General features: G+C 48.2%; 1 protein-coding gene across 5 annotated transcripts in view; it reads right to left on the reverse strand.

The window, feature by feature from the left end:
• Positions 1-2,404: 2,404 nt before the first annotated feature.
• ACIN1 (apoptotic chromatin condensation inducer 1) overlaps positions 2,405-25,736 on the reverse strand; it is a gene marked incomplete at both ends in the record, with an annotated part of 55,906 nt that continues 32,574 nt past the window's right edge. For 2 of the 5 annotated variants that reach the window (XM_080707724.1, XM_080707721.1), the window contains 11 exons: positions 2,405-2,737; positions 5,222-5,322; positions 5,437-5,761; positions 5,998-6,105; positions 6,674-6,781; positions 7,098-7,243; positions 7,584-7,725; positions 8,719-8,871; positions 8,969-9,102; positions 10,548-10,590; positions 14,001-14,142. In XM_080707724.1, coding sequence (XP_080563850.1) covers positions 2,405-2,737; positions 5,222-5,322; positions 5,437-5,761; positions 5,998-6,105; positions 6,674-6,781; positions 7,098-7,243; positions 7,584-7,725; positions 8,719-8,871; positions 8,969-9,102; positions 10,548-10,590; positions 14,001-14,142 — 1,735 coding nt within the window. Of the gene's footprint in view, positions 2,738-5,221; positions 5,323-5,436; positions 5,762-5,997; positions 6,106-6,673; positions 6,782-7,097; positions 7,244-7,583; positions 7,726-8,718; positions 8,872-8,968; positions 9,103-10,547; positions 10,591-14,000; positions 14,143-15,812; positions 15,932-25,736 lie in introns of those variants that run through there. The other 3 variants (XM_080707725.1, XM_080707723.1, XM_080707722.1) reach the window with 3 other exon arrangements.

The following is a 25,736-nucleotide window of genomic DNA, read 5'->3' on the forward strand; positions in this document are numbered from 1 at the left end:
CTGTAGTCCTTGAGGGGGGATCCGTCTCATGAGGCAGAGTGTGGCCCAGAGCTGGAGGAAGAGGGGACAAGGCTGTGGGGATAGTGGGGATAGGGGAAGCTGAGGCAGATCCAGAGGCCGGGACACTGTGATTGAGGGCTGGACCCAGACTCAGGGATTGGCCGGCAGGGACAGAGGAGACCAGACGAAACAGACAGAACAGCAGCAAGAGAGAGGAGACCAGGGAAGCAGCCTGGGTGTCTGAAAAGCAGAGGAGTCATAGGTACCAGGCTTGGGAACCAGTGGGGGCGCTGAGGGGCTGTGTGTGTGTGTGTGTGTGTGTGTGTGTGTGTGTGTGTTTGGGGGCCAACCTGGCCTGGGGAACTTCCTTCTGGGGGAAAGCAGCCCGCAGTAGCGGAGACGGAAAAGCTGCGGGAAGGGAGCTGGCGAGGACCCTCCACGGCTCTTCTCCTGGGGGACCCCTCAGGTAGCTGCCTTCTGCCTCTCTTGCCCCCTTGGGCACACACCTGACAGTCCGCTAGCTCCCCAGGGAGAGAAGCCGGAGGGAAGCTGGGACCAGAGCGGGAGGCGGGACCAGGAGAGAAGGAAGGGACGGAGGAGTGGGGAAACAGGATAGCGGGAATGGAAGAGAGAAGAGGAGGCAAGGGGGAACGAAAAGGAGAGCGGGAAAGGGAAAGACAGGAAAGGGGAAAGGTAGAGGAAGGGAAAGGCAAAAGCGGGAGAAGAGCTGAGAAAAGACAGGACAGGGGGAGAGGCGGCTGGAGAGGCAACGGGCAGAGGGGCAGCAGGCAGAGAAGGGAGGACAGTGAAGAGCAATAGAGGAAAAGAGGGGCAGGCTGGAGGGGAGAAGGGGAAGAGGCAGAGCGCGGGAGAGCGGCTGCGGCGGCTTGCAGCCCGGAGCGCACGCTCCGAAGCCGCTCCCGCCGCCCCTGCAAGGACCCCGACCCCAGGCTCGCGGGCAGGCGCCCTTACCTGGCCTACGGAGGGGCCGGACGGCGGGGAGCGCCGCCCGCCCCGGTGGCCGGCTCCGGGGGCGCAGCCCCGCGCGGATGCGAGCGGGCGCCGCGGCTCCGCTGCAGGTCTGAGCGGCCCCGGCGAGAACAAGGGAGCGAGACGGAGGGGGCGGGGGAAGGAGGCTCCGCCTGCGGAGGAGCGGCGGCCGCGCGGGAGGGAGCCCAGCCTCCGACCCTCCCCGGCCAGCCGGCGCCCGCCCCTCGCGCTCGGGGCTGCCGGCGCATACAGATGCGGCGCCCGCCCGGCCGCAGCGCCCGTGGCTCGGGGCCGGCAGGAGGTGCGCCCGGAGCGCGGAGCGAGCGCGGCGCAGGGGCCAGGACCCGCTGCGGAGCCCCGGTCCGCCCGTCCCCGGCTGGCTGCGGCGCGGCACCGTGCGGCAGAGTCCGCTGGAGGGTGGCCGAAGGGGCTGGGCACCCCGCGGGTCGCGCCCAGGGACCCGAGGCTCGTCGGCGGGAGGGCGGAGGTGGGGAGTGAAACCTTTTTTGGGAAGCCCTATCGCAAGGACCAGAAAAGCGAGAGGCTACCGCCCCCTGGTGGTAACTGTGGGAAGCACCTCGAAGGCGGCGAGCAGGTGACCAGATGCCTCATCACGCACAGGACCCGGGACCTGGAGCCTGGCGGGACCTGGAGCCTGGCGGAAGTCACTCCACTTCCCTGGGGTCTCGCCCCTTTCCCCAGCAGGGATGAAGGACTCTGGGAAGGCCCTGCCCCCGAGGCAGGAGAGAGCTTGCGTGCACGATAGGCCACTTGATTCCTCCAGGCCCCAGCCACCCTAGAAGATTAGGCTTCTCACCCAACCCTTCCCAAGGAAAGCCACTCACATACCAGTTAAAACTAAGTCAGATTTTTATTTATTTCCATAGACCACATCATTTAATAATAAAAAAAATAAAAATAAAAATTGAACAAAAGGTAGAGGTGGATATAAAGTGGAACCAGTGGGCAAGAGGCAAAGGCTGCAGGACAGAAGACTGGGAACTGCGGGCCTGGACTCGGGAGGAGATGCTGATTCAGCTCATAGGTGACCCAGTCCTGGCCCCACTGTTCCCAAGAGGAGGCGGTGAGCAGAGTGGAGGGAGAATGAAAGAGGCCTGGGGCACTCGGTAGTTCCCCACCTCTGGCCAACCACCTCCCCCTCCATAACCTGGCTCTTGCCTCTCACAGACTGAACAGGAAATGAGAGGCAGAGGGCCAAGACCCGAGAGACAGGTTAGGGAGGGTGTGTGAGGGGAAGGATGGCCACTGCTCCCTTTGGTATGTGGGGACAGGTGGCACTGGGCAAATGGTGTGAAAGACCCTTGGCCCGGGGTGTGGTGATTGTACCTATCCCTCTGTGGCCTTTAGCCCCGGCAGAGTGGCTGGTACCTGCAGCTCTCCCATGTCTTCCCGGCTAGCGGCGCCCACCCCGGTCCCGCACAGGAGTGCTCCGACTTCGGCTTCTGCTGTGGCGCTTGGCGTCTCTGCGATCCCTGTCCCTGCCTCTTTCCCTGTCCCTGTCCCTTTCCCTATCCCGATCTCGGTCCCCCCTGTCACGCTCCCTGTCCCTCTCTCTCTCCCTGTCCCTCTCCCTGCTGTGCTCCCGTCTCTTCTCCCGCTCCAGCTGTCGGTTACGTTCTCGCTCGGCTTCCTTCTCCCGCTCCTTCTGCTCCTCTTCTTCTTGTTCTTTTCGCCGCTTCTCCCGCTCCTTGGCCCGCTCAGCCCGCTCTGCTTCCTTCTGAACGATCTGTAGCCAGGCAGGAAGGGCAGACACTAGGCATGGCAGCCCTGCTCACACCAGCCCCTTCTGTTCACCTTGCTTAGACTGTACTCCTAGCTCAGGGCCACTGTTAGCTTTGCTGTTAAGCAGAAGTGGGCAAGGGACTCTGCAACTTCCTCAGGTGCTTTTCTCCCTCCAACTTTTCTTTCTTTCTTTCTTTCTTTTTTTGTTGCTGTTGTGGTACTGGGGATGGAACTCGGGACATTCTACCTCTTAGCCACACCCCCAGTCCTATTTTATTATTTTATTTTGAAACAAGGCCTTCCCAATTATGCTGAGGCTGGCTGTGACTACAATCCTCCTGTCTCAGCCTCCCAAATACTGGGATTATAAACATGTGCCACTATACCAGGCCTCCAAGTTTTCAACTTTTATATGTGACAAGCACTGGCATTTCTCTAAAATCTACCACCCTAGATATAAAAAGCAGGGTCTCACTGAGTTGCAAAGGGCCTCACTAAGTAGCTGAGGCTCTCTGTGAACTGCAATCCTCTGGTCTCAGCCTCCCGAATGCTGGGATTACAAGCGTGCGCCACCATGCTCAGCTTCCCTATTTTTTATTCTTTATTTTGAAACAGGGTTTCACTGAGTTACAAAGGGCCACCCACCACATCCAGCTTAAACTTGTGTGTGTGTGTGTGTTACCAAGGATTGAACCTCCAGGGGCATTCTACCTCCAGGCTATATCTTCAGCCCCATTTTTTTATTCCCTGTTTTTGAAACAGGGTCTCACTAAGTTGTAAAGGCCTCACTAGGTAGCTGAGGCTGGCTGTGAACCTGTGATTCTTCTGTCTGTCTCCAAAGTACTGGAATTTTAAGTGTGCGCCCATTGCCCAGTGAAACTATTTTCTTTTTTTGTTCTGGGGATTGAACCCAAAAGCATTATACCTCCAAGCCACACCCCAGCCTTATTTTCTATCTTTTTTCTTTCTTTTCTTATTTTTTTGCGGTATTGGGGATAGGACCCAGGGGCATTCTACCTCCGAGTTACACCCCCAGCCCTATTTTTTTATTCTTTATTTTGAAACAGGGTCTGAGTTGCAGAAGGCCTCGATAAGTAGCTGAGGCCGTCTGCAAACTCAGATCCTCCTGTCTCTGCCTCCCAAATGCCACCACACCCAGTTGTGGAAACAGGGTCTCACGAGGTTTCTGAGAGCCTCGCCAAGTTGCTGAATCTAGCTTTGAATCTGTGATCTTTATGTCTCAACCTTCCAAGTACTAGGATTACAAGCATCTACCTCCATGCTCGGCAAACTAAATTTTAAAAAGCAAAACCTCTAGAAATTAAAGAGCAGAGAAATGGATGAGTTTATAAAACGACATGAATACCTAAGGGAGGTGGTGAGCAGGACAGAGGGAAAATGAAAGAGGTTTGAGCCACTTCCCTCCATAACCTGGCTCTTCCTCTCAGACTTAATGGGAAGTGGGAAGAGGGCACAGCCAGGCATGTAATCCCAGACTTGGAAGGCGGTGGCAGGGGGATTCCAAGTTTGAGGCCAGCCCGGACAACTTAGACCCTGTCTCAAAACAACAATACCCAAAACAAAAAGAACCGCAAATACCTTAGAAAATGTTGGGAGCCAGAGCCACATGGTGGCGCACACTTGTAATCTCAGTACTTGTGAGGCTAAGACAGGAGGCTCATGGGTTAAAGGCTAACCTCAGCAATTTAGTGAGACCTGGTTCAAAATAAATGAGGATGAGGGTGTAGCTCAGAGGTAGAATGCCCCTGGGTTTAATCCTCAGCACCACAAAGAAAAAAAATCCATCGGTAGTCAGGCAGAGTGGTGTATGCTTGTAATCCTACTATTTGGGAGATAGGAGGATTGAAGGTTTTGGGGCCAGCCTTGGCAACTTTAGCAAGACTCTGTTTAAAAGTAAAAAAATAATATAATGTACCGATAAAATAAATAAATAAATAAGCCAGGCATGGTGACACATACATGTAATCCCAGTACTTGGGAGGCTGAGACAGGAGGATCACAGGTTTGCAGCCAACACCAGCTACTTAGTGAGGCCCTCCAGAACTTAGTGAGACCGTTTCAAAATGAAGAATAAAAAAATAGGACTGGGGCTCAGAGGTAGAATGGCCCTGGATTCAATATCCAGTACTGCTTAAAAAGGGTGTGGCTCAGATGTAGAGGGTTGGGTGTACAATGCCTGTCAAATGTGTGTAAAGCCCTGGGTTCAGTCCCCAATACCACAAACAAAATAGTGTGGATTTCTCAGATACTCACAAAACTCAGCTCCTATGGCTGTCTTCACTCTTGGGTTTGGTTCTTGTCATACTGATCCACTTCCTCAAAACAGCCTTGGCCTTTCTGTGATCTTAGTTTCTTCCCTTATTGTTCAAGCTAATACTGGGCTCCTTCCTTCTCAGTCACGTGACGCCCACCCTCCACTGACTCTAAGCCTTGATGCCACTCTGAGTAGGCAAAGGAGGGTACTCACCTGGCTGTCAGTCAGTGGGAGCCAATAGATGCAGGGAGCTGCCTTAGTCTTACGGAAAAGGTCATCCAGCAGCTTGGCTGGTGGTTCCTCCTGGGCTTTCTCTGAAGTGGAAGGATGTGAATCAGATTTGAGGCACATGACCATGACTGTGACCCTGACCATCCCATCTGGGACCCTGTCCCACCTAGAGGACAATGTGCCCCACAGCCAAGTACCTTTCTTTTCGCTCTTCTTTTCCTTAGACTTTGCACGTTCCTTGCGGCGGCGGTCACGGGACCGTGATCGGGAACGGGGCCCTTCTCGAACTTTGTCCCGATCCCACTCGCGCTCTGATCGAGTTCGCTCCCGCCGCTCCATTTCCCGCTCCCGCTCTGCCCACTGCTCCCGCACAGCCCGTTCCTGCTCCCGCTGCTCTGCCCTGGGGTGCTGTGGTGGCTGGATGGGGGGCGGAGGCGGGGGGTGCAGGGGCCGTGGCACCCCCTGCTCCTCCGCCTTATTTTCAGAGGGACGGTCCACCAAGAGGCCCCGGTGATAGTCGAGCTGTGGACAGGAGGACGAGGACAGTTTCAAGTCCCCATCGCCACTCCTACTGAAGGAACTCAGTACCAGTGTTATAGGAATGCGGAGGCCCCATAGTTCAACTAAAAGAACCAAGGGTTCAGGGAGAAGAGGGAAGCACAGAATCTCAATGACAGATTTAGCTGCCATGTCAGCTGGAATCTAGCAGAAAATGGCCTCCCTGGCCCTCCCATTCTTCCTTTCCTTAGGTTTCTTACCTCATCTTGCTCAGCATAGTCAGCACAAAGGAATTTGGGATTGGACTGGGGCCACTTGACCCCATGCAGAGCTGTGCGGGTGGCAACGGCTTCCTCTACTGTTGAATACTGGCAGGGGGAGAAGGCAGAGAGTCATGGCATATGTTTTTTTGTAGTACCAGGGATTGAACCCAGGGGCCTTCTATCTCCAAGCTATACCCCAGCCCTATTTTTAACTCTTTATTTAGAAATAGGGTCTAAGTTGCAGAGGCCCTCACTAAGTAGCTGAGGCTGGATGCAAACCCATGATCCTCCTGTCTCAGCCTCCCAAGTACTAAGATTACAAATGTGCACCACCACGCGTGGCTCATGGTATATCTCCCCCCTGCTTTGGTACTTGGGATGGAACCCAGAGGCTTTCTACCTCTGGTCTACACTCCCAGACCGGATTTATATTTTATTTGGAAACAGGGTCTCACTAAGTTGCTGAGAGCCTAAGTAGCTGAGGCTGGCTTTGAACCCGTGCGATCCTCCCGTCTCAGCCGCTGAAGTACTAGGATTACAAGTGTGCACCGCCACACCCGGCTTCCACGGTGTATCTTTAATCCTTCCCATTTGCCACAATGCCTTAAAAATCTGCTCACACTGCTCACAAAAGGAAATCTATGCCACAATCTAAAGAATCAGCTTCTCTCACCGTTACAAAGCAATGAGATTTAATCTTGTCGATCCAAAAGGCCTCTTCCACCAAAGTTCCTGTCCGCCCCAGCAACTCCTTCAGTTGGCCTAAAGTGAATGGACGAACCTGCCAACAAAAATAGACTTTTTAGGGTCTTTTTTTTTTTTTTTTTTTGGTGGTACTAGGGTGGAACCCAGGGGCCTTCTACCTCCGGGCTATACTCCCAGACCTATTTTATATTTTATTTGGAAACAGGGTCTCACTAAGTAGCTGAGGCTGGCTTTGAACCTGTGCAACCCTCCTGTCTCAGCCTCCCTAGTGCAGGGATTACAAGCGTGTGCCACCACGCCCGGCAACTTTTGGGGTCTTGAAGAGGGCAAGAACACCCATACGCTCAGTGTTGTGTGTGTAAGCACCTGGAATGTGGAAAACAATGACTTACCAAGTTGGAGATATGCACGATGTTACTGATCTTGCCCCGGGGTGGGGAGGGCACCTGGGCAGTTCGCACTGGGTCATCAATTGTAATGGAAACTCCGGACTTCTGCTGGCTAATGGAACGTCTAGTTAAGGTATCTCCCAAAGTCACTATCAAAGAGAACACAAGAACAGCTTTCAGTAGAGCAACGCTAGCTTCCCTCCACCATCACGCTCATGGTCCCCTTCCTTTTTTTCTCTCCCAAGCACCCGGTCTTCCATCTAGATGTGCTGATTACCCATAATGTGCAAGGAACAATGCTAGTTTACTCTCCTCAATGTGAAGAGTCAGATTCAACAGATTCAAACCCAGCTCTCAAGTAGCTTAGCATCTAGGCAGAGGTAACAGATATGAAAAAACACTGAAACACAAGGCAGAAAACATCAAATGCCTAAAGTGGTCCAAGGAAGAGCGCTGGGTACCTGGTGAGCTGCGTTCTGTTTCACTCACCTTTCTTGACTTCATGCTCCACAGGTGGGGGCAAAGCCACCTCTACAGAAACTTGGGGGGGCACAGGGGGTTCTGCTTCAGGCTCCTTCTCTTCTTCCTCTTCTTCCCTCTGCCCATTCTCCTGGCCCTCTGCAGGCACTACCTAAAGATATCACATAATACAAGGTGTGTGTGTGTGTGTGTGTGTGTGTGTGTGAAACACTAAAACCAGCACATTGTTTTCAGTCTCTGGTTCTCTGGTGAGACAGCCAGTAGTCAGCCTAGCTGGTTCCTTCTGCTAAGGGGAGATCTTACTCAGTTCACTCCCACCAGATCCTGAGAGTACGCGTGCCTCAACTTTGTCTTAAGGAAAACTAAGGCAGGAGTTAGGTAACTTTCCTCATATAACAGAGTAAAGTTATTTTAGGTTTTGAAAGCCACAGCCTCTGTGTAACTTCTCGATGCTGGTGTTGCAGCATGTAAACAGTACGGAAGCAGGAGAGTAAATAAAATAGTATGGCTGGTTTTTTTTTTTTTTTTTTGGTACTGGGGATGGAACCCAGGGGCATTCTACCTCCAAACTATACCCCTAGCCCTATTTTTTATTTAGTTTTTTAAAATTTATTTTTTGTGGTGCTAGGGGTAGAACCCAGGGGTATTTCTACCTTTGGCTATACTCCCAGACCTATTTTTTTTTTTTAATACTTTATTTGGAAACAGGGTCTCACTAAATTGCTGAGAGCCTCACTAGTAGCTGAGGCTGCCTTTGAACCTCTGTGATTCTCCCAAGTGATGGAATTACAAACATGTGCCACCATGCCCAGCTTAGTCTTTATTTTGAAATAGGATCTCACTGAGTTGCAAAGGGCCTCAAAGAAGTAGCTGTGGCTGTCCTCTAACCACGATCCTCCTGTCTCAGCATCCCAAATGCTGGGATTACAAACGTGCACCACCAAGGCCCGGCTTATAGTCTGCTGTGTTCTAATAAAACTTTCACTTATAATATCAGGCTGGCTGGATTTGGTTATTAGAAAGTGTCAATTAACCTGACTGCCAGCACAGGTGGGAGAGTTCCCGCCCAGGACTTTGCCTTAGCCCCCAGCTGCCTGCTTTGTGCTCATGTCTCTCCCCTGACCACGGAGTGCACAGGCCTTACCTGAGTGACTGTCCGGCATATTTTCAGCCCCTTGTCATGGGTCCCATCATCGCCATTCCGCTCTGTCTCATCCTCGGAGATGCGCGAGTCGTCAGCATGAAGATCCACAACAGCCTCCTGCCCCGCCAGGGGTTTGATGTCGGGGATGAGGCTCTGGGACACAGATACCCCCCACCCCGTTACACTGGGCCCATGTCTACTCCCACCTTAACATGTCTTGTCCTCCCTTCCCTGGCTCCTCCCACCTCACCTTGAGTGATTCAGTGGTGATACTGATGGAGGGTTTCTTCTGTGTGGTGGCTGTGCTGGCTCCCCAACGTCGCTTCCGACCAGGCTGGCCCCCCTCTGTGTCACTGTTTCCAGGTGGCACCCCCTTGGTAGCTGCTGTCCCCAAGAAATAGGACCCAAAAATTAGATGGCCCCTATAGTGGCTCACACCATAATACCCACAGGTTGCCTTTGGCTGGAGTTTCAGTAAAAGGAAGTCCTATTTGGGGGCTGGGGAAATCATGGTTTCAGAGTGACCAATAAAAAAAACTGGAGTCCTTTTTGATAGAAACTAAGTGCCTCTAAAAGCAAGAGAAGGGAACTAGTTTGGTAGGCAGCTACTTTTTGTGTGATATGGGGGCTCAAACACAGGGGTGTCTGACATCCCCAGCTTTTATGAGGCAGGGTTTTGCAAAGTTGCCTCAAAGCTACAATCCTCTTCTCCCAACCTGAATAGAGGAGATTACAGCCATGTGTCCCCACACCTAGCTCTATTATACTTTTTTTTTTTTTATGGTACTGGGGAATGAACCCAGGGTATTCTATCTGAGCTACAGCCCCCAGGCCCGATTTTTTTTATTTTAAAGACTTTGAAATAAGGTCTCGCGAAGTTGCTGAGGGCCTAAGTTGCTGAGGCTGGTTTCAAACCTGCAATCCTCCTATATCAGCCTCCCAGGTACTGGGATTACAAGTATGTGTCACCTTATCAGGGTTCTATTATACTTTTGGTAGTCTAGATTCCTCATTGGGAAAATGTTAAAAATATTACTGTGTGAGATGTGGGGTACTTTCATTTCCCCAGATGTTTTCTTAGAATAAAGTATACATCTGCAAACATTATATAGGAAGCTCTCTACTTACTCTTAGTTCAAAGGGATCATATATGTGAAAGTACTAACTGGCTCTAAGGGCGGGTATGGTGGTGTACACCTGTAATTCTAGATACTTGGGAGGCCGAGGCAGGAGGACTGTGAGGCTACACTGGGCAATGTACTGAGACCATGCATCAAAAACAAAAACAGGCCTCTAAGACTTGAGAAATGGTCTGAAACATAGCGTATCTTTCATAACTGGAGAAACATGACAGGGACTGTCTAAGTTTGTTTTTTGTAGCATTGAGGATCAAACCTAGGGGCGGCCTACCTCTGAGATACACCACTAGCCCTATTCGGTTTTTTTTTTTTTTTTTTTTGGCGGTACCGGGGATTGAACCCTGGGGCATTGCACCTCCGCCGAGCTATACTCCAAGCCCTTTTTTTTCTTCATTCTCTATTTTGAAACAAGGTCTCATTAAATAGCCAAGGTTGGCCGAGAACCTGGGATCCCTCTGTCTCAGCCTCCCAGGTACTGGGATTATAAACGTGTGCTACAATTCCCAGACTGTCTATAAGAGTTTTGAATGTCAAAATGGAACCCCACATTTGCCAGGAAAGTACAGATCTGCTGGGTGAGGGGGACAGGGAAGGAGGGGAGCAACCCAAGAATGCCACTGAGAATTTCTCTATGAATACTGATTTTTATGGTACTTCTGACCTTTATCAGGGATTCAGGGCTAGACTTACAGACAACGGAGATCTTCCTCTTGAATGATTTGGGCAGCGAGCTCTGTATAGAGAAGATAAGGGGGAAAAAAGAGAAAGAGAGACACCCCACAGAGAGGGGGAAGGGAGGTTAAATGGGGCAGTCTTAGCACAGGTTCCAAAGACACACAGAAAGAGACAGAGAAAGATAGAGACACAGAGACAGACAGAGACCAAAACAGAAGCGGCAAACGGCAAAAACGAAGCAGAATCAATGCAAGTTAGAGAAAAAAATAAAACCAAACATCATAGCAGGGAAAAGTCATCTCCATAGCAAACGTGTATTAGCTTAACCAGAAATAAGCTGGAAGAGGAATGCTGCAGCCTCTCAGCTCTTTATAGATGTTGGTCATGCCCTCTTCTACTGTCTCTACGGGTTGAGGGTACCAACCCAACAAGCTGTGCCCAAACTGGGTCATCTCGTCCTCCCAGGTCCTTCCTTGCTAACCCAAGGAAACAAGGAAAACCAACTTTGGAATGGCAACTTCAACAAGGCAATCCTCCTCCTCTTCGCAACGCCCAGCCTGACATCTACTAACAATGCCAGGCTTCGTTAAGGATGCTTGGACCATAGGCTGTCACAACCACCCAGCCCCCACCACTGTGGAAGAGGGGCACACCAGACTCGATGGAGGAGGCTCCTGAGGCAAGTGGCCAGCGCAGAGTATTTAAAGGTATCTCTGGTAAGGAAAGTTCCTACGAAAGTAGGAGGATATCCCCAAGGAGGTTTTCATTCTTTCCAAACACTCTTCCTACTATAGCAGAGCCTTCACCATTCCCTCTCCAACCAGGGCTCAAGCCATAGGGGCTCTGCCAAGGACCAGAAGACAGCTTTGGGCAAATCTGAGAGAGAGAATGACTATGGACAGAGCAAAAAGAAGGAGAGAGGGGGAGAGAGAGATAGAGAAAAGGGCAAGAACTTCCTTTAGGCGCTTATTTCTGGAAAAACTAAGACCACCCTACCACCCTTCTAAAGGGTAGGAGCAGAACCCACTTGATGAAATTCCTTTTTCCCGTCCACCCCCAGCCCCGTTTGTGTCGTCTAACCAAGTCTCCTTGGTCTCTGTTAAGGGCCAGCCTGACCCCTAGCTGGGCCGCTCTCGATGGGTAAGTTAGTGAGAAAAAAAAGTCTTAATTAAAACAGGAAAAACATGAACCAAATAAATAAATCCAACAAAGAAATCAGAAAAATAAAGGTAAGGAAAAATTAAAATAAAAGATTAAAATAAAAAAGAAGAAGAAAATAAAGAAGAAAATAAACTAGGAATATGACAAATGTTCCAGGTACCATCTCACACCTGGGATCTTCAGTTCAGCCAATCGCACCTCACTGTGTACTGTATCTAGTCAACCGCCGGTCCAATCAGAATGAGCCCTCCCTGCTAGGCGCTGTGCAATTGGTGGGGGGTTGGGTTGGCAAAAAAGGTGGGCGCTTGGCGTGGTAGTCAGCACGGCACTGCCAGAGTCCTCCCAGGGGCGCAGGGGGGGCGGGAGGGAAACGTGTGGGGGGACGCTGCCCAGTTTCCATGATGTCAAGACAGTTCACTGGCGGTGGCCAGGCTCAGCGAGGGGTAGAGGGGGGAAAAGGGGCAGAGACATCAGTCCTGGCCCTGTAGGGGCATCATCTTGCAGTCCCTGATGAGGTGGCCTGTGAGTAGCAGAAATGGTCCTTGCCTTTTATCATGAGAGGCAGGCAAGACCCTATGTCCACAGTGGCAAGCGGCAGCAATACCACAAACCCAATACTTGGAATCCAGGTGATGACTCCAGAGTCCCTTTCTCCTCTGCCTGTAACTGGGGAGGGGGTCCTCTCATCGACTGGGATCATGGAGCCTCTGATGAAGGTAGCTTGGGGATGGTACGTGAATATCCCCAGGACAGCAGCAAGGTCAGAATACTTTTCTTCTCGGTTGTGGGTAGCATCTCCTCAGGGACTCCAGCTGAGACAATGGTTCCAGTCAGATGGATGAATGAGCCTCTGCCTCCAGGGATGGAGGAGAAGTCGGAGCAACCAACATGCTGCCCTTCACCATGGACAACAGGGACCAAAGGAAAGTCCGTTTGATGAGCAAGTGGTGACACATGGGTTGGGCTGTCATCAGCATTAAATCCCTGGGGCACAGACCCTAGACTCCTTTGCAGGGTTCCTAGTCGTCACAGATTAAGCCGAGGGCCCCATTCAGTATTTTACAGCATGACATTGTGATCACAAACAATGACTCTTTAGGTTGTCTTGGTGCCCTAGATGGGGATCCCAACAGTCTGTAGCAAACATGGCAACCCACAATCCTTGATAGAGCAAGGGCATGTGGGCAGGCGCCCCAGCACTGGCACAAGCTCTTCTTGGGGTGTCCCAAGTAGGGAGACGATGCAAGTCCACCCCTTTCCAAATGCTTTTTGTTTTCTGAATACAAGTCTCTCCACAACAGTGCTCTTCTTGGCCCCCTGATGTAAGCAAGACAGGGAGGCAAAAGGGGGCCCATCACAGGAGCCCATATACATGCCCCCCTCTGGCCAAGACACCTGGATGGCAGACTCAGCTCTGATTGGGCAGCTCAGTAGCAGCGGGTGGGTCCAGAGGAAGAGGCGGCATCAGCGATTGGCCAGTTGGGCAGGGTTATATTTTACGGGCGGATTACCGTACATGAGGTACTTGGACAAAATTTTACGGGGAAGAAGGACCTTGTAATAAATAATATTCTGCACATCAAATCACTTTCACCGGCCCCCACCCCCGCAACACACACCAGAGAAAGGCTACACACACAACAGCCCCTCCCACCCTGCCATCCCACTCCCAAACCCAGCTAATTCTATTACTTTAAGAGCCAAGAAGACTTCGCTGGCTCTGATGGGGGAGCCACCTGAACTGGGTGCAGGACACCAGATAATATTTGCCAAAAAAAAGAGGCAAAGGTTTCACAGATATGGACAAGGGGCCTTCTAGATCACTCCAAGTGCTGGCTTCTAAGAAGTTACATCTTTGTAATGAGACCACTGGGGGGCAGATGAACAAAAATTCCTCAGCTCGGCTGGTCTGGTGAGAACCATCAAAGTCCACTAGATGGCGCTGAGCCCCATTAGGCTTTTAAAAAGGAGGGAAACCTCAACGAGTTACTACACAGGGAGAAGCTTGGGAAGATAGAAAAGCTGAGCTTAAGTCTTAGAAAAAGGACCATTAAGCCAATCACAAACTTCTAGGAGTCTGGACTGAAATATTTCCCACACAAGGAAAGAAGGAACCAGTCCTGTTCCCGTCATGAGGGTCTCCCTTGCTAAACCAGCGAATTCTTCTTTGGCCCTACCCTGATCCAAGGCCCTGACTCATCCCCTCTTTAAGTTTTCCCACTGTGTAAGAGGGATCACCAGATGGTCTACTCTGTCCCCTAGGTCCACTTCTGCCAACCCTCCCCAACAGGAGGCTTGGATATTTACCTCTTTCTTTTCCTCATCTTCAGCATTGCCCTCTGGGCGGTCATCGTTGCTGGCTTGGTCTGCAGTAGGCATCGGAGGCTCTGGCACCTCATTTTCAGGTCTGTTTTCACTTGTATCCATGGTCACTTCCTCCTTCTCCTCACTGGCAGGATGGGGAGAGGTTGGGAGGGGAAGAGCAGGCAAGAACCAAGGGGAAGAGAGAGCAAGAAGTTAGCTTTTGGGTCATGAAACCTCCTGCCTCATCACTTGGGTAGAATTTAGATGGCTGCTTTTCAGACCAGACTAGAAACCTTGCTCCCACAGGAAAAGTAGGCCACCATTTTTCTTGGGAAAAAAGAGATTATAGCAATCACATCTATCCACTGCCCGCAGAGGCTAATGCTGTTATGTGTGAAGCGAGAACTTCAATTCGGTTCTTAGGTAATAACTCACCAAAGTACTCTTACATGAAAGGAGAAACAGCCTCCTCTCAAACCAGTCCCTCTGAAGGGGCTGTGATTGGTCCACAACACTGTGGCCTCCATACGCACAGGCCACAGGCACCCTTACCTGGCATGAGAAACTAAGGGAAGCCTGATTCCTTACAAAGACAGGAAAAACGACCACGGCTGTGGCAAATGATCTCGAGCTTGTGTTTAATTAACTGCTTAGTAAGTGAAGCCCTGCTGACCCACTGGTCCAGCGAAAATGGTGGGGGCTGCAGGAAGAGCAGGGCTGATGGAGAGGTCAAGCTTCAACAAGGGTCCTCTCTCTTCCAAAAGAAAAAACCAAAACTGCTGAACAGAGTGTGAAAGCTCAGAGAAGAACCAGGCCATTTTTACCTGCTGAAAGGTGTAGAAACTGTTATTACCTTCCACTTTCACTTAGTTTCTCCCACTCCCTCAATCCAATTTCCCAAAGAGATAAATAGGGAAGGTCTCTCAGGACGCATCCTCCCCAGCACCATATGCCCAACAACTGAACCCACTCCTCTACTCTTAATCACTCGAGGTAAACTATCTTTCCATCTTTGTTTTCTGTCTTCATCTCTAATTTCTATTTCTAATTTTATCCCCACTCCTAATATCCAAGTACTGGGCAAAAATAATCCTATCAAGAGTTCAGAGGCCTACCCTCCTCAGGCTGATCACTACTACCAGAAAATTCAAAATTCGGCATTCCTAACGGGCTGCCTCAGAGGTCAGTACAGCCTCCCTAGGGCAGCCAGGGAGGGATGCACAGGTTAGGGGGAGGGGAGAGTCAAGCCTGTACCCCGGCTAACAGGCTCCCACAGAAACACGATTCAGTTGCTTTAATTCAGAAAAAAGGCTTCCATATTTTTAAAAAGCCTATTTCCCACACAGAGGGCAAGTAGGGCCAATTAGAAGTCGGGCAGGAAGGACAAAGGGGGGAAGCAGGATGACTGAAAACAAACCCAAACGCAAGATGGAATGAAAGCCATGAGGAAGAGGAGGAGGAGGAGGTGAGCCAGAGAGGTGGGGAAAAGGGATACATGGAAATGTGAAGCTCTCACCCTTCTTTGCTTTCTGATAACATGATTTTTTTTCTCCCCCTGGAAGTGCTGTTTATCCCTTTCTGGAATGGAAGAGATAACAAAAACCAAACAAAAAATCCTAAAAAACAAAACGAAACAAAAAGCCACCTTCCTTGTTTCAAGATCCCACCACCTCCTCCCCAGCCACCCGATCCAGAGAGAGAAAATCGAGATGCAGCAACTGGGGATCCAAAAAATGGTAAATGGAAGGAAAGGTGGTGGTGGTGAGAGGAGGCTAAAATAGATCTGGCTTTAAGAGATAAGCGTTAAGTCCTCACGGCAAACCCCGAGTTCGGCTGGATTGGTCTCCCTGGAGAAGGAGGAGGACGAGGGCCAGGCTGCTGGTAGTGGCTGGCTCTATTGTATTGGCGGAGCGGCAGCGATCAGCCGGAGACATGCAGGGGAGCCATCTTGCCACTTACCCAGCAGCCCGTGTGCGCCGTTGGGGGAGGGCCCTGCTGCAGCAGGGGAGGGGAAAGAAAAGAGGGAGGGAGCTGAGTGAGCAAGGTTCTTATCCTCTGGCAGGCCACAGGGAGCGACTGCTGGCTCAGGAGGCTTGGCCTTTTTCCTTCTTTTCTCAGATTACAACAGCTACTGAGGCCTAGCCCTGTGGGGCTAGAGGGGCTGGGGGAGGTGAGCTCCCTCCGGGTCTCCCCAGGGATGAGGGAGGGGGCAGGGTGGAGAGGACTTACAAAGTTACAGCTGTTTGATTGGAAGACTCCGGAGAATGGAAGGAAGGGAAACAGCAGGGTTGGGAGTGAAAAATTATTAAAGAAGATAAAGTAAAAGTTGAAAAATAACTAAAGATAATCCTAAATAAGTAAAGATAATAACTAAAAATAACTAAAGATAATTGAATCCCCTACTCTTTCCACAGAATGGAGGGGCCTGAGCAATTTTTTTAATGGGCCCATCACCCTCTACCCAGAAGCAAGGCAGGGAACACTGAAACCAAATAAACCAGTCAAATGCTCAGGGTGGGGAGATGGGATGAGAACTGGCTGCTCAACCCTGGCAAGGACCATGGTTACCCTGCCACCAGCCTGTTCCCTGGGATGAGCAGGAGGGTCCTTGTTAAAGTATCAGTAGAGGGAAGGTGGGTGTTTCTGAAGAGATGACAGACAACTTTGTTTCACACAGCGTCTTTAATAAGGTTGCTCTGCCCCAGGATTCTCTGGAGCCAGAAAGGAAAAGGATAAAGAGGGCAATGGGGCCTTGCATAGCTGAAGCTTGAAGGCCATTTCTTGGAGCAAGAACTCCAGCTGAGGGCCATGAAGTAGACTGGACACTAGAGATGAGAGAGGGGCTAACAGGGAAGGTCATTTGAACAGAAAGTAGCTGGGAATGAAGTAAAAATATCAACTACGGGCATCTTCACCAGACAGACCCTGAGAATTCAAAAAGGACTCAGTAGATACTTAAAATGCTTATTGTTTTTTGCAAAACTGCTCCTTTTGTAAACTAATGGCAGCATAGGTTTAACCAAAAGCTGTTTTTGTTTTTTGCAGTCAGTGACTGAAACCAGGGCCTTGTATAAGTATGCTAGGCAAGTGCTTTATTTACCCCCAACTCTTGAGTATTTCTTTTTCTTTCCTTTTGCAGTACTCTGGATTGAACTCAGGGGTACTTTACTACCGAACTATAGCCCCCCGCCCCTTTTTGCAGCACTCAGGATGGAACCCAGGGATACTGTACCTTCGAGCTACAGCCCCAGCCCTATTTTCTAAAGTCTTTTTATTTATTTTTTTTGGTGGTACTGGGGTTCCTGGAAGCCCTTCTACCTCCGGGCTACACTCCCAGACCTATTTTTGCATTTTTATTTGGAAACAGGGTCTCCTAAGCCAGCGCGCACAGCTGGCTTCGAACCTGCGCGATCCTCCTGTCTCTGCCTCCCAAGTGCGGGGATTACAAGCGTGCACCACCACGCCCGGCAAGTCTTTTTATTTTTTGAAACAGGATCTCATGGAATTGTGAAGAGCCTCGTGAAATAGCTGAGGCCGTCTGCGAACTGTTCTCCGACTCCCGAATGCTGGGTTATAAGCATACATTACCACACCTGGCCTCCCTTTTTGGTTTTTACTTTGAGACAGGGTTTTGCCAAGTTGCGCAGGCTGGCCTCGAACTTGCAATCCTCCCATTTTAGCTTCCATGCCTGGCTCTGAGTATCTCTCTTTTTTTTATTCTGGGGATGGAACCCAGGGGCTTTCTAACTCCAAGTTAGACCTCCAGCTCTCTTTCTTTTTTTTCTTAATTTGGAAATGGTCTCACTAAGCGGTCTCAGCTCTCTGAGAGTTTCACTAAAAAGCTAAGGTTGGCTTTGAACCTGTGATCCTCCTGTCTCAGCCTCTCAAGCACTGGAATTATAGGCATGTGCCATTATGCCCAACTGAGTATCTCATTTTTAACACCAGAGCTTTTAGACAGGAATGAAATTTCTTCTTACCAATTAAATCCCTAAATTTAGACAGGCGTGGTGGTACCGCAGGATCTCAGATTCAAGGACAGTCTCAGCCAGTAGTAAGACTCTCACCAACCTAGTGAGACCCTGTTTCCAAATAAAAATAAAGTAGGGCTAGGGGTTTGGCTCAAAGGTAGAATGATCCTAGGTTCAATCACTAGTACCACAAAAATAAATAAAATCCCAAACTTATAGCTGGGCATGGTGGCACACACTTGTAATCCCAGCATTTGGGAGACCGCAACAGGAGGATAGTGCTTTGAGGACAGCCTCAGATACTTATTTAGGTCCTTTGCAACTCAGTGAAACACTTAAAAAAAAAAAAAAAAATAGGGCTAGGGGGTATAGCTTGGAGGTAGGAAAAAAAAACAAAAAAACAAAAACAAAAACAAAACAAACTTACATACCAATACCAATAGAATGCTAAAGTGGTCATGTTTATATATTACTTTAAAAGTTCTCTTAGCAGGCCCGGGTGTTGTGGCTAATGCTTGTAATCCCAGTACTTGAGAGGCTGAGATAGGAGGATCACAGGTTCCTGGTCAGCCTCAGCTAATTAGGGAGGCCCACTGGGTGTGGTGGCACACGCTTGTAATCCCCTCACTTGGGAGGCTGAGACACGAGGATCGCGTAGGTTCAAAGCTAGCCTCAGCTACTTAGTGAGGCTTTCACAAACTTAGTGAGACCCTGTTTCCAAATAAAATATAAAATAGGTCTGGGAGTGGAGCCTGGAGTTAGAAAGACCCTGGGTTCCATTCCCAGGACCACCAAAATAATAATAATAATGAAAAATAATTAGTGAGGCCCTCTGCAACTTCATGAGACCCTGTTTCAAAATAAAAAATAAAAGCTGGGCGTGGTGGTGCACGCTTGTAATCCCAGCATTTGGGAGGCTGAGACAGGAAGATTGCACAGGTTTGAAGCCAGCCTCAGCTACTTAGTGCGGCTCTCAGCCCCTGGGTTCCATCCCTAGTACCCCCCCCAACACAAAAATAGGGCTGGGGGTGTCGTTCAGAGGTAGAATGCCCTGGGTTCAATCCTCAGTATGGCAAAAAAAAAAAAAAAAGGAGAAGGAGGAGGAGGAGGAGGAGGAGGAGGAGGAGGAGGAGGAGAAGAAATAATAATAATAATAATAATAATAATAATAATAATAATAATAAGCCTGTTGTAATGGCACACACCTGTAAATCCAAGTACTTGGGAGATGAAATAGGAGAATCACAAGTTTAAGATTAGCTTCAGCATTCAGTGAGATTCTCAGCAACCTAGTGAGACCCTGTTTAAAAATAAAAAAAGGCTAGGGTGTAGCTTAGAGGTTGAATACTCCTATGTTCCATCCCTAGTAACACACACACACACACACACACACACACACACACACACACACACACACACACGACGAGCTGAGTGTGGTGGCCTCAGCTTGTAATCCCAGCATTTGAGAGGCTGAACTTAGTGAGACCCTGTGCAACTCAGTGAGACCCTGTTTCAAATTAAAGAATAAAAGAATAGTGGGGGTGTAGCTCAGAGGAGGAACGCCCCTGGGTTCCATCCCCAGTACCACACACACACAAAAAAGCTCTTTTCTGGAGGGGTCTGGTAGGTCATGCCTACATCGACATGGGATGTTAAGGGAAAAGGATCACAAGTTCAAGGCCAGCCTCAGCAAGCAGTGAAGACCCTGTCTCAAAATAAAAAAGGAAGCCAACTGTGGCACACACCTGCAATCTCAGTACTGTCTCAGAGCACGCCTGTCTCAGTAAGACAGGAGAATCACAGCTTCAAGGACAGCCTCAGCCATTATAGAGACCCTGTTTTTTTTTTTTGTGTGTGTGTGTGGGTCTGGGGATGGAACCCACATCCATTAAGCCTCTGAGCTACAAAACCCTGCCCTATTTTTTATTCTTTATTTTGGAACAAGGTCTCACTAAGTTGCATAGGGTCTCACCAAATAGCTGAGGCTGTCCACAAACTGTGATCCTCCGGTCTCAGCCTCCCAAATGCTGGGATTACAAACATGCGCCATGATGCAACGGCATGTAAGACCCTGTTTCAACATGAAAAATAAAAAGGGTCTGGGGATGTAGCTCAGAGGTAGAATGTTCTTGGATTCAAGCCCAGTACCACTAATTAACTAAATAAGGGGCTGCATATATGGATCAGTGGTAGAGCACCTATAAATTAAATCTCCAGTATAACCCCCCCCACCAAAAAAAAAGTTCCCTTTCATATACGGTCCCTGTTTGCTCTGAATATAAGGGTGAGAACTCTGAACTTAAGAGTGGCTAGCAGGTGGTGAATTGGCTCAGACCACCCCCCTCATGCCATTCTGACATGGGGCTGTAACTATCTTCTGTATTTCTATCATTTTAATAAACTTCTTTAAATCTTCAGCAAGTGTCTGAGCGATGTACACTTATCCTAAACTCAGGATTAAGAACCCACAGTTTTCTGTTGTTTTTTTTCCCCCCTGTGTTTTGGGTTTTGTTGTGGTTTGACAGAAATTGTGTCTGGGACCCTAACAGGGTCCATAATACAAAACCATAACATCCCCACACCGTAACATATTTCACCATAACAGTTGTGGTGGTGCATGCCTATAATCCCAGCGTTTGGGAGGCTGAGACAGAAGGATCGCAGGGTTACGGCCAGCCTCAGCTACTTAGTAGGCCCTTTGCAACTCAGTGAGACCCTGTTTTAAAATAAAGAATAAAACCAGGCGTGGTGGCGCATGCTAGTAATCCTTGCGCTTGGGAGGCTGAGACAGGAGGATCGCACAGGTTCGAAGCCAGCCTCAGCTACTTAGTGAGGCTCTCAGCAACTTCATGAGACCCTGTTTCCAAAAAAAAAAAAAAAAAAAAAAAAAGGGTCTGGGAGTATAGCCCCGAGGTAGAAAGCCTCTGGGTTTCACCCCTGGCTTTGAACCCAAGCGCGGGGATTACAAGCGTATGCCACCATGCCCGGCGCATATGTATGTATGTGTGTGTGTGTGTGTATATATATATATAAAATTTTATATATATATAAAATTTTTTTTGTGGTACTGGGGTTCCTGGAAGCCCTTCTACCTCCGGGCTACACTCCCAGACCTATTTTTACATTTTTATTTGGAAACTGGAAACAGGGTCTCCTAAGCCAGCGCGCGTGGCTGGCTTCGAACCTGCGCGATCCTCCTGTCTCTGCCTCCCAAGCGCGGGGATTACAAGGGTGCGCCACCACGCCCGGAGGAAACTCAGAGGCTTTCTAACTCCAGGCTATACTCTATAATCCCAGACCTATTTTCTATTTTATTTTGGAAACAGAAACACTAAGTTGCTAAGACTGGCTTTGAACCTATGAGATCCTCCTGTTTCAGCCTCCCAAGTACTGGGATTACAAGGATGCATCACCTCGCTAGGCTAATACTGGCTAATTCTTGATCTACTCTGTATGTTTGTTAGTCTGTAAACTATGGATAACAATATTTTCTTGTATGTATGTGTGTGTGTGTTTTCTGGGGACTGAATCCAGGAGCATTCTATCTCCAAGCTACACCCCTAGCCCTATTTTTTCTTTCTTTCCCTTTTTTTTTTTGGTGGTATTGGGGATTGAGTCCAGGGACAGTCTACCTTTGAACTACATTCTTAGCACTATTTTATATATTTTTTTTATTTTGAAACAAGGTCTCTCTAGGTTGATGAGACTCTCACTACTTGCTGAGGCTGTCCTTGAACCTGCGATCCTCTTTTTCAGCTTTGCCAGTATTGAGATTACATACAAGCATGTGATCCTGGCTATTTTATTTTAATTAATTAATTAATTAATTTTGTGGTACTGGGGGTGGAACCCAGAGGCTTTCTACCTCCGGGCTATACTCCCAGACCTTTTTTATATTTTATTTGGAAACAGGGTCTCACTTAGTTGCTAAGAGCCTCACTAAGTAGCTGAGGATGGCTTCGAACCTGTGTGATCCTCCTGTCTCAGCCTCCCAAATGCTGGGATTACAAGCGTGCGCCACCACGCCCGGCTTTCCAGCCCTATTTTTTATTCTTTATTTTGAAACAGGGTCTCACTGAGTTCCAAAGGCCCTTACTAAGTAGCTGAGATTGTCTGCAAACTGCAATCCTCTTGTCTTGGCCTCCCAAATGCTGGGATTACAAGTGTGTGCTGCCACGCCTGGCTGACCTAAAACTTCTCTTGAAAATTTTGGTTGGAATCCCCACAGAGAGCACTACCCCAGAAAAATGTTACCTTCAAAATGTCCCCTGTATATCCACTATCCTAAAATATTTTCTGCTGCTAAAATGCCTCTCCAGAAGTAGCTTCCTGAAAGATTTTCAATTACTAGCATCTTTATCTCTTTTTTTCCAAGAATATAATAAAATAAAATTATATATTATATAGTTTTACCATTTTCTCTTTGGCCTTCCTAAGACACAGGAGGTGTCTTCTATATCCAGATGACCAGTTCTGTGGGATCCAGTAACTCACAAGACTTAATTTTCAGCAGATGATAAAGAATCCTTGAAATTGTCCCAACCTTCTTAGGCATAAAGCCCTTTTCTTCCTCCCTTTAAGTCCTTGCACAAATACTCCTGAAATCTTTAAAAAATATATAAAACTGTATGGGAAGTGGAGGGGCGGGGATAGGTGTCTATAGTTAAACAGCATACAAAGCATTTATAGCCCAAAAGAAAAGGATGGAACTACTGAGAAGTTAATAACAGTGTATTACAGTTCATATGTGAAAATGAATGAGATTCAGAAAAATTAATGAAAAAGAAATTCCTATAGGCATCTATGTTTAAATTTTAGTTATAGAAAATTCATGAGAAGCTGAGGATCTGATAGGAAAACTTAATAAGAAATATTGGAACTTGATACCCTCATGAGCTTACTAGTTCCAAGATAATTAAGAACAGTATGATTTGGGAGGGTATGTCTCAGTGAAACTCTACTGATGACAACAAATTATGCTTTTGCTAAAATTACAGAGTTTGAGATACTGGCATTGTAGGCTTCCTGGGGAGTATCAATTATACCACCATATTGTTTCTACCCTTTCTCCTATAAAGCCAAAAGGACGAATATGCAGGGTACAGAGACTGAAGTTGCTATTGCTTGCTAGTCTGTATATAAAGAGAATGTGCTTAGAAAAATTCAGTTTTGAATTAACTACCAAATGATATATTGCCCATAACTTTATACCTACTTTCTTTTTCTTGTCCCCTTCCCTCCTTACTTCCTTCATTTTTGGTGAAAGTAGGGATCAAACCCAGCAACATTCTACCTCTGAGCTAAATCCCTAGCCTATCTTTTTTTTTTTTTTTTTTTTTGGTGGTACTGGGGGTGGAACCCAGGGGCTTTCTACCTCCGGGCTACACTCCCAGACCTATTTTATACTTTATTTGAAAACAGGGTCTCACTAAGTTGCTGAGAGCCTCACTAAGTAGCTGAGGCTGCCTTCGAACCTGTGCGATCCTCCTGTCTCAGTCTCCCAAGCGCTGGGATTACAATGTGTGTCACCACGCCTGGCCACTTATTCTTTATTTTAAAATAGGATCTCACCAAGTTGCAGAGGGCCTCACTAAACAGCCGAGGCTGGCCGTGAACCCACGATCCTCTTGTCTTAGCCTCCCAAGTACTAGAATTACAAGCATGCACCACCACGCCCAGCTTTTATTATTATTTATTTTTGTGGTACTTTCTTTTTGTAGATTGAAACCAGGGGCATTCTATCTCCAAGCTATACCCCAGCCCTATTTTTGGATACTGGGGATTGAACCCAGAAGTATTTTACATCCAAGCCACATCTCTAGCTCATTTTATTTCTTATTTGGAAACAGGGTCTCCCTAAGTTTCTGAGAACCTCGCTAAGTTGCTGAGGTTGGCTCTGAACCTGTAATCCTCCTGTCTCAGTCTCCCAAATACTGAGTGCTCACAATTTCTGCAAATTTCAAACTCCAAATACTGGGACTACAAGTATGCGTCACCAAATGCTGTTGCTGCTGCTGCTGCTGCTTCTTCTTCTTCTTCTTCTTATTGTTACTGTTATATCATTAATGGTGCTGTCATTAAACCCAGGGGCAGTCTACCTCCAAGATACATACCCAATACCCAACCCAATTTTTTTTTTTTTTTTTTTTTTTTTTTTTTTTGGTGGTACTGGGGTTCCTGGAAGCCCTTCTACCTCCGGGCTACACTCCCAGACCTATTTTTACATTTTTATTTGGAAACAGGGTCTCCTAAGCCAGCGTGCGCGGCTGGCTTCGAACCTGTGCGATCCTCCTGTTTCTGCCTCCCAAGCGCGGGGATTACAAGCGTGCGCCACCACACCCAGCTTATTCTTTATTTTGAAACAGGGTCTCACCAAGGTGCAGAGGGCCTTATTAAGTAGCTGAGGCTGGCTGTAAACCTGGATCCTCCTGTCTCAGCCTCCCAAGTACTGGGATTACAAGCATGCACCACCACACCCATCTTATTTTTATTATTTTTGAAATAAGGTCTCACTACGTTCTGAGGCTATTCTTAAACCTGGAATCCTCCTGTTTTAGCCTCCCAAGTACTGGGATTACAGGCATATGCCAGCATGCCTTGCTTATTTTATTTTGAAACAAGGTCTCACTAAGTTGCTGAGTCCAGGCTGTGAACCTGTGATCCTCCTGGCTCAGTTATTTTGTGTTGTTGTTTTTTTCCCAAACATCTTACTGCTTTTAGTCATGTGAATTCTTGTTGAGACAGACAGGAAAACCAAAGTTAAGCCATGGCATTTTCATTTAATATTGTTGAACCCACTTTTAAAATTGGCCAGGGCTCTAAAGGGACACCAGGCTGAACACTAGTATTCTGGATAGGTGACTAGGAGGAGTGCTGTGAATCAGCTGAAATGTAGGCAAACTTCTCAAACACTGACTTACCAAATTCAATGCTAGAACAGTCTATGGAGTTTAGGCCTTTGGGCATGTCTTTTTGTTAGGCTGCTGAATAGATTATCTGGCAGGCAAGAAAGAAAGCAGGTAAGAGGGATGTGTCTGAGTTCTTCCTGAGTGCAGACTGCATTTCTAGTCTATAGGCAGCTGAACTCAAGGTTGCCTCGGCAACAATGGACCTTCTCAGTATTTGCCCATGGTGCCACTTCCCTATCACCTTGTCAGAATCATTATGATTACATTATCTCTGTTAAGTAAAACTCACATCTTTACCTGGAGAGAGAGATTCCATATATGACGCTAAGCTTTAGTTGCCCTGGCCTCGAATGGGAAAATTCAGAAATAAAGGTGCTTTACAACAAAAGGCTTCTCTGTTGTTAGGATCTTTTTTTATATTTATATATTTTTTATTTTATTTTATTTTTTGCAGTACTATAGATAAACCCAGGGGCATCCTACCTCTGAGCTACACCCCCAGCCCTATTTTTTATTCTTTATTTTGAAACAGGGTCTCACTGAGTTGCAAAGGGCCTAAGTAGCTGAGGCTGTCCTCAAACCTCAATCCTCTTGTCTCAGCCTCCCAAATGCTAGGATTGCAAGCGTGCGCCACCATGCCCAGCTTTGCTAGGATCTTATAAACCCACAGAATTAAAAAAAAAAAAAATGTTGGTGGTACTAGACATTCATCCCAGGGGGCATTCTTCCTCTGAACCACATCCACAGGCCTATTTTATTTTATTTGGAAACAGGGTCTTGCAAGGTTGCCGAGACTGTCCTTGAACCTGTGATCCTCCTGTCTCAGCTTCCCAAGTACTGGGATCACAGGTGTATGCTAC

This window comes from Muscardinus avellanarius, assembly GCF_963383645.1.
Source record: "Muscardinus avellanarius genome assembly, chromosome: 12".
Lineage (NCBI taxonomy): Eukaryota > Metazoa > Chordata > Mammalia > Rodentia > Gliridae > Muscardinus > Muscardinus avellanarius.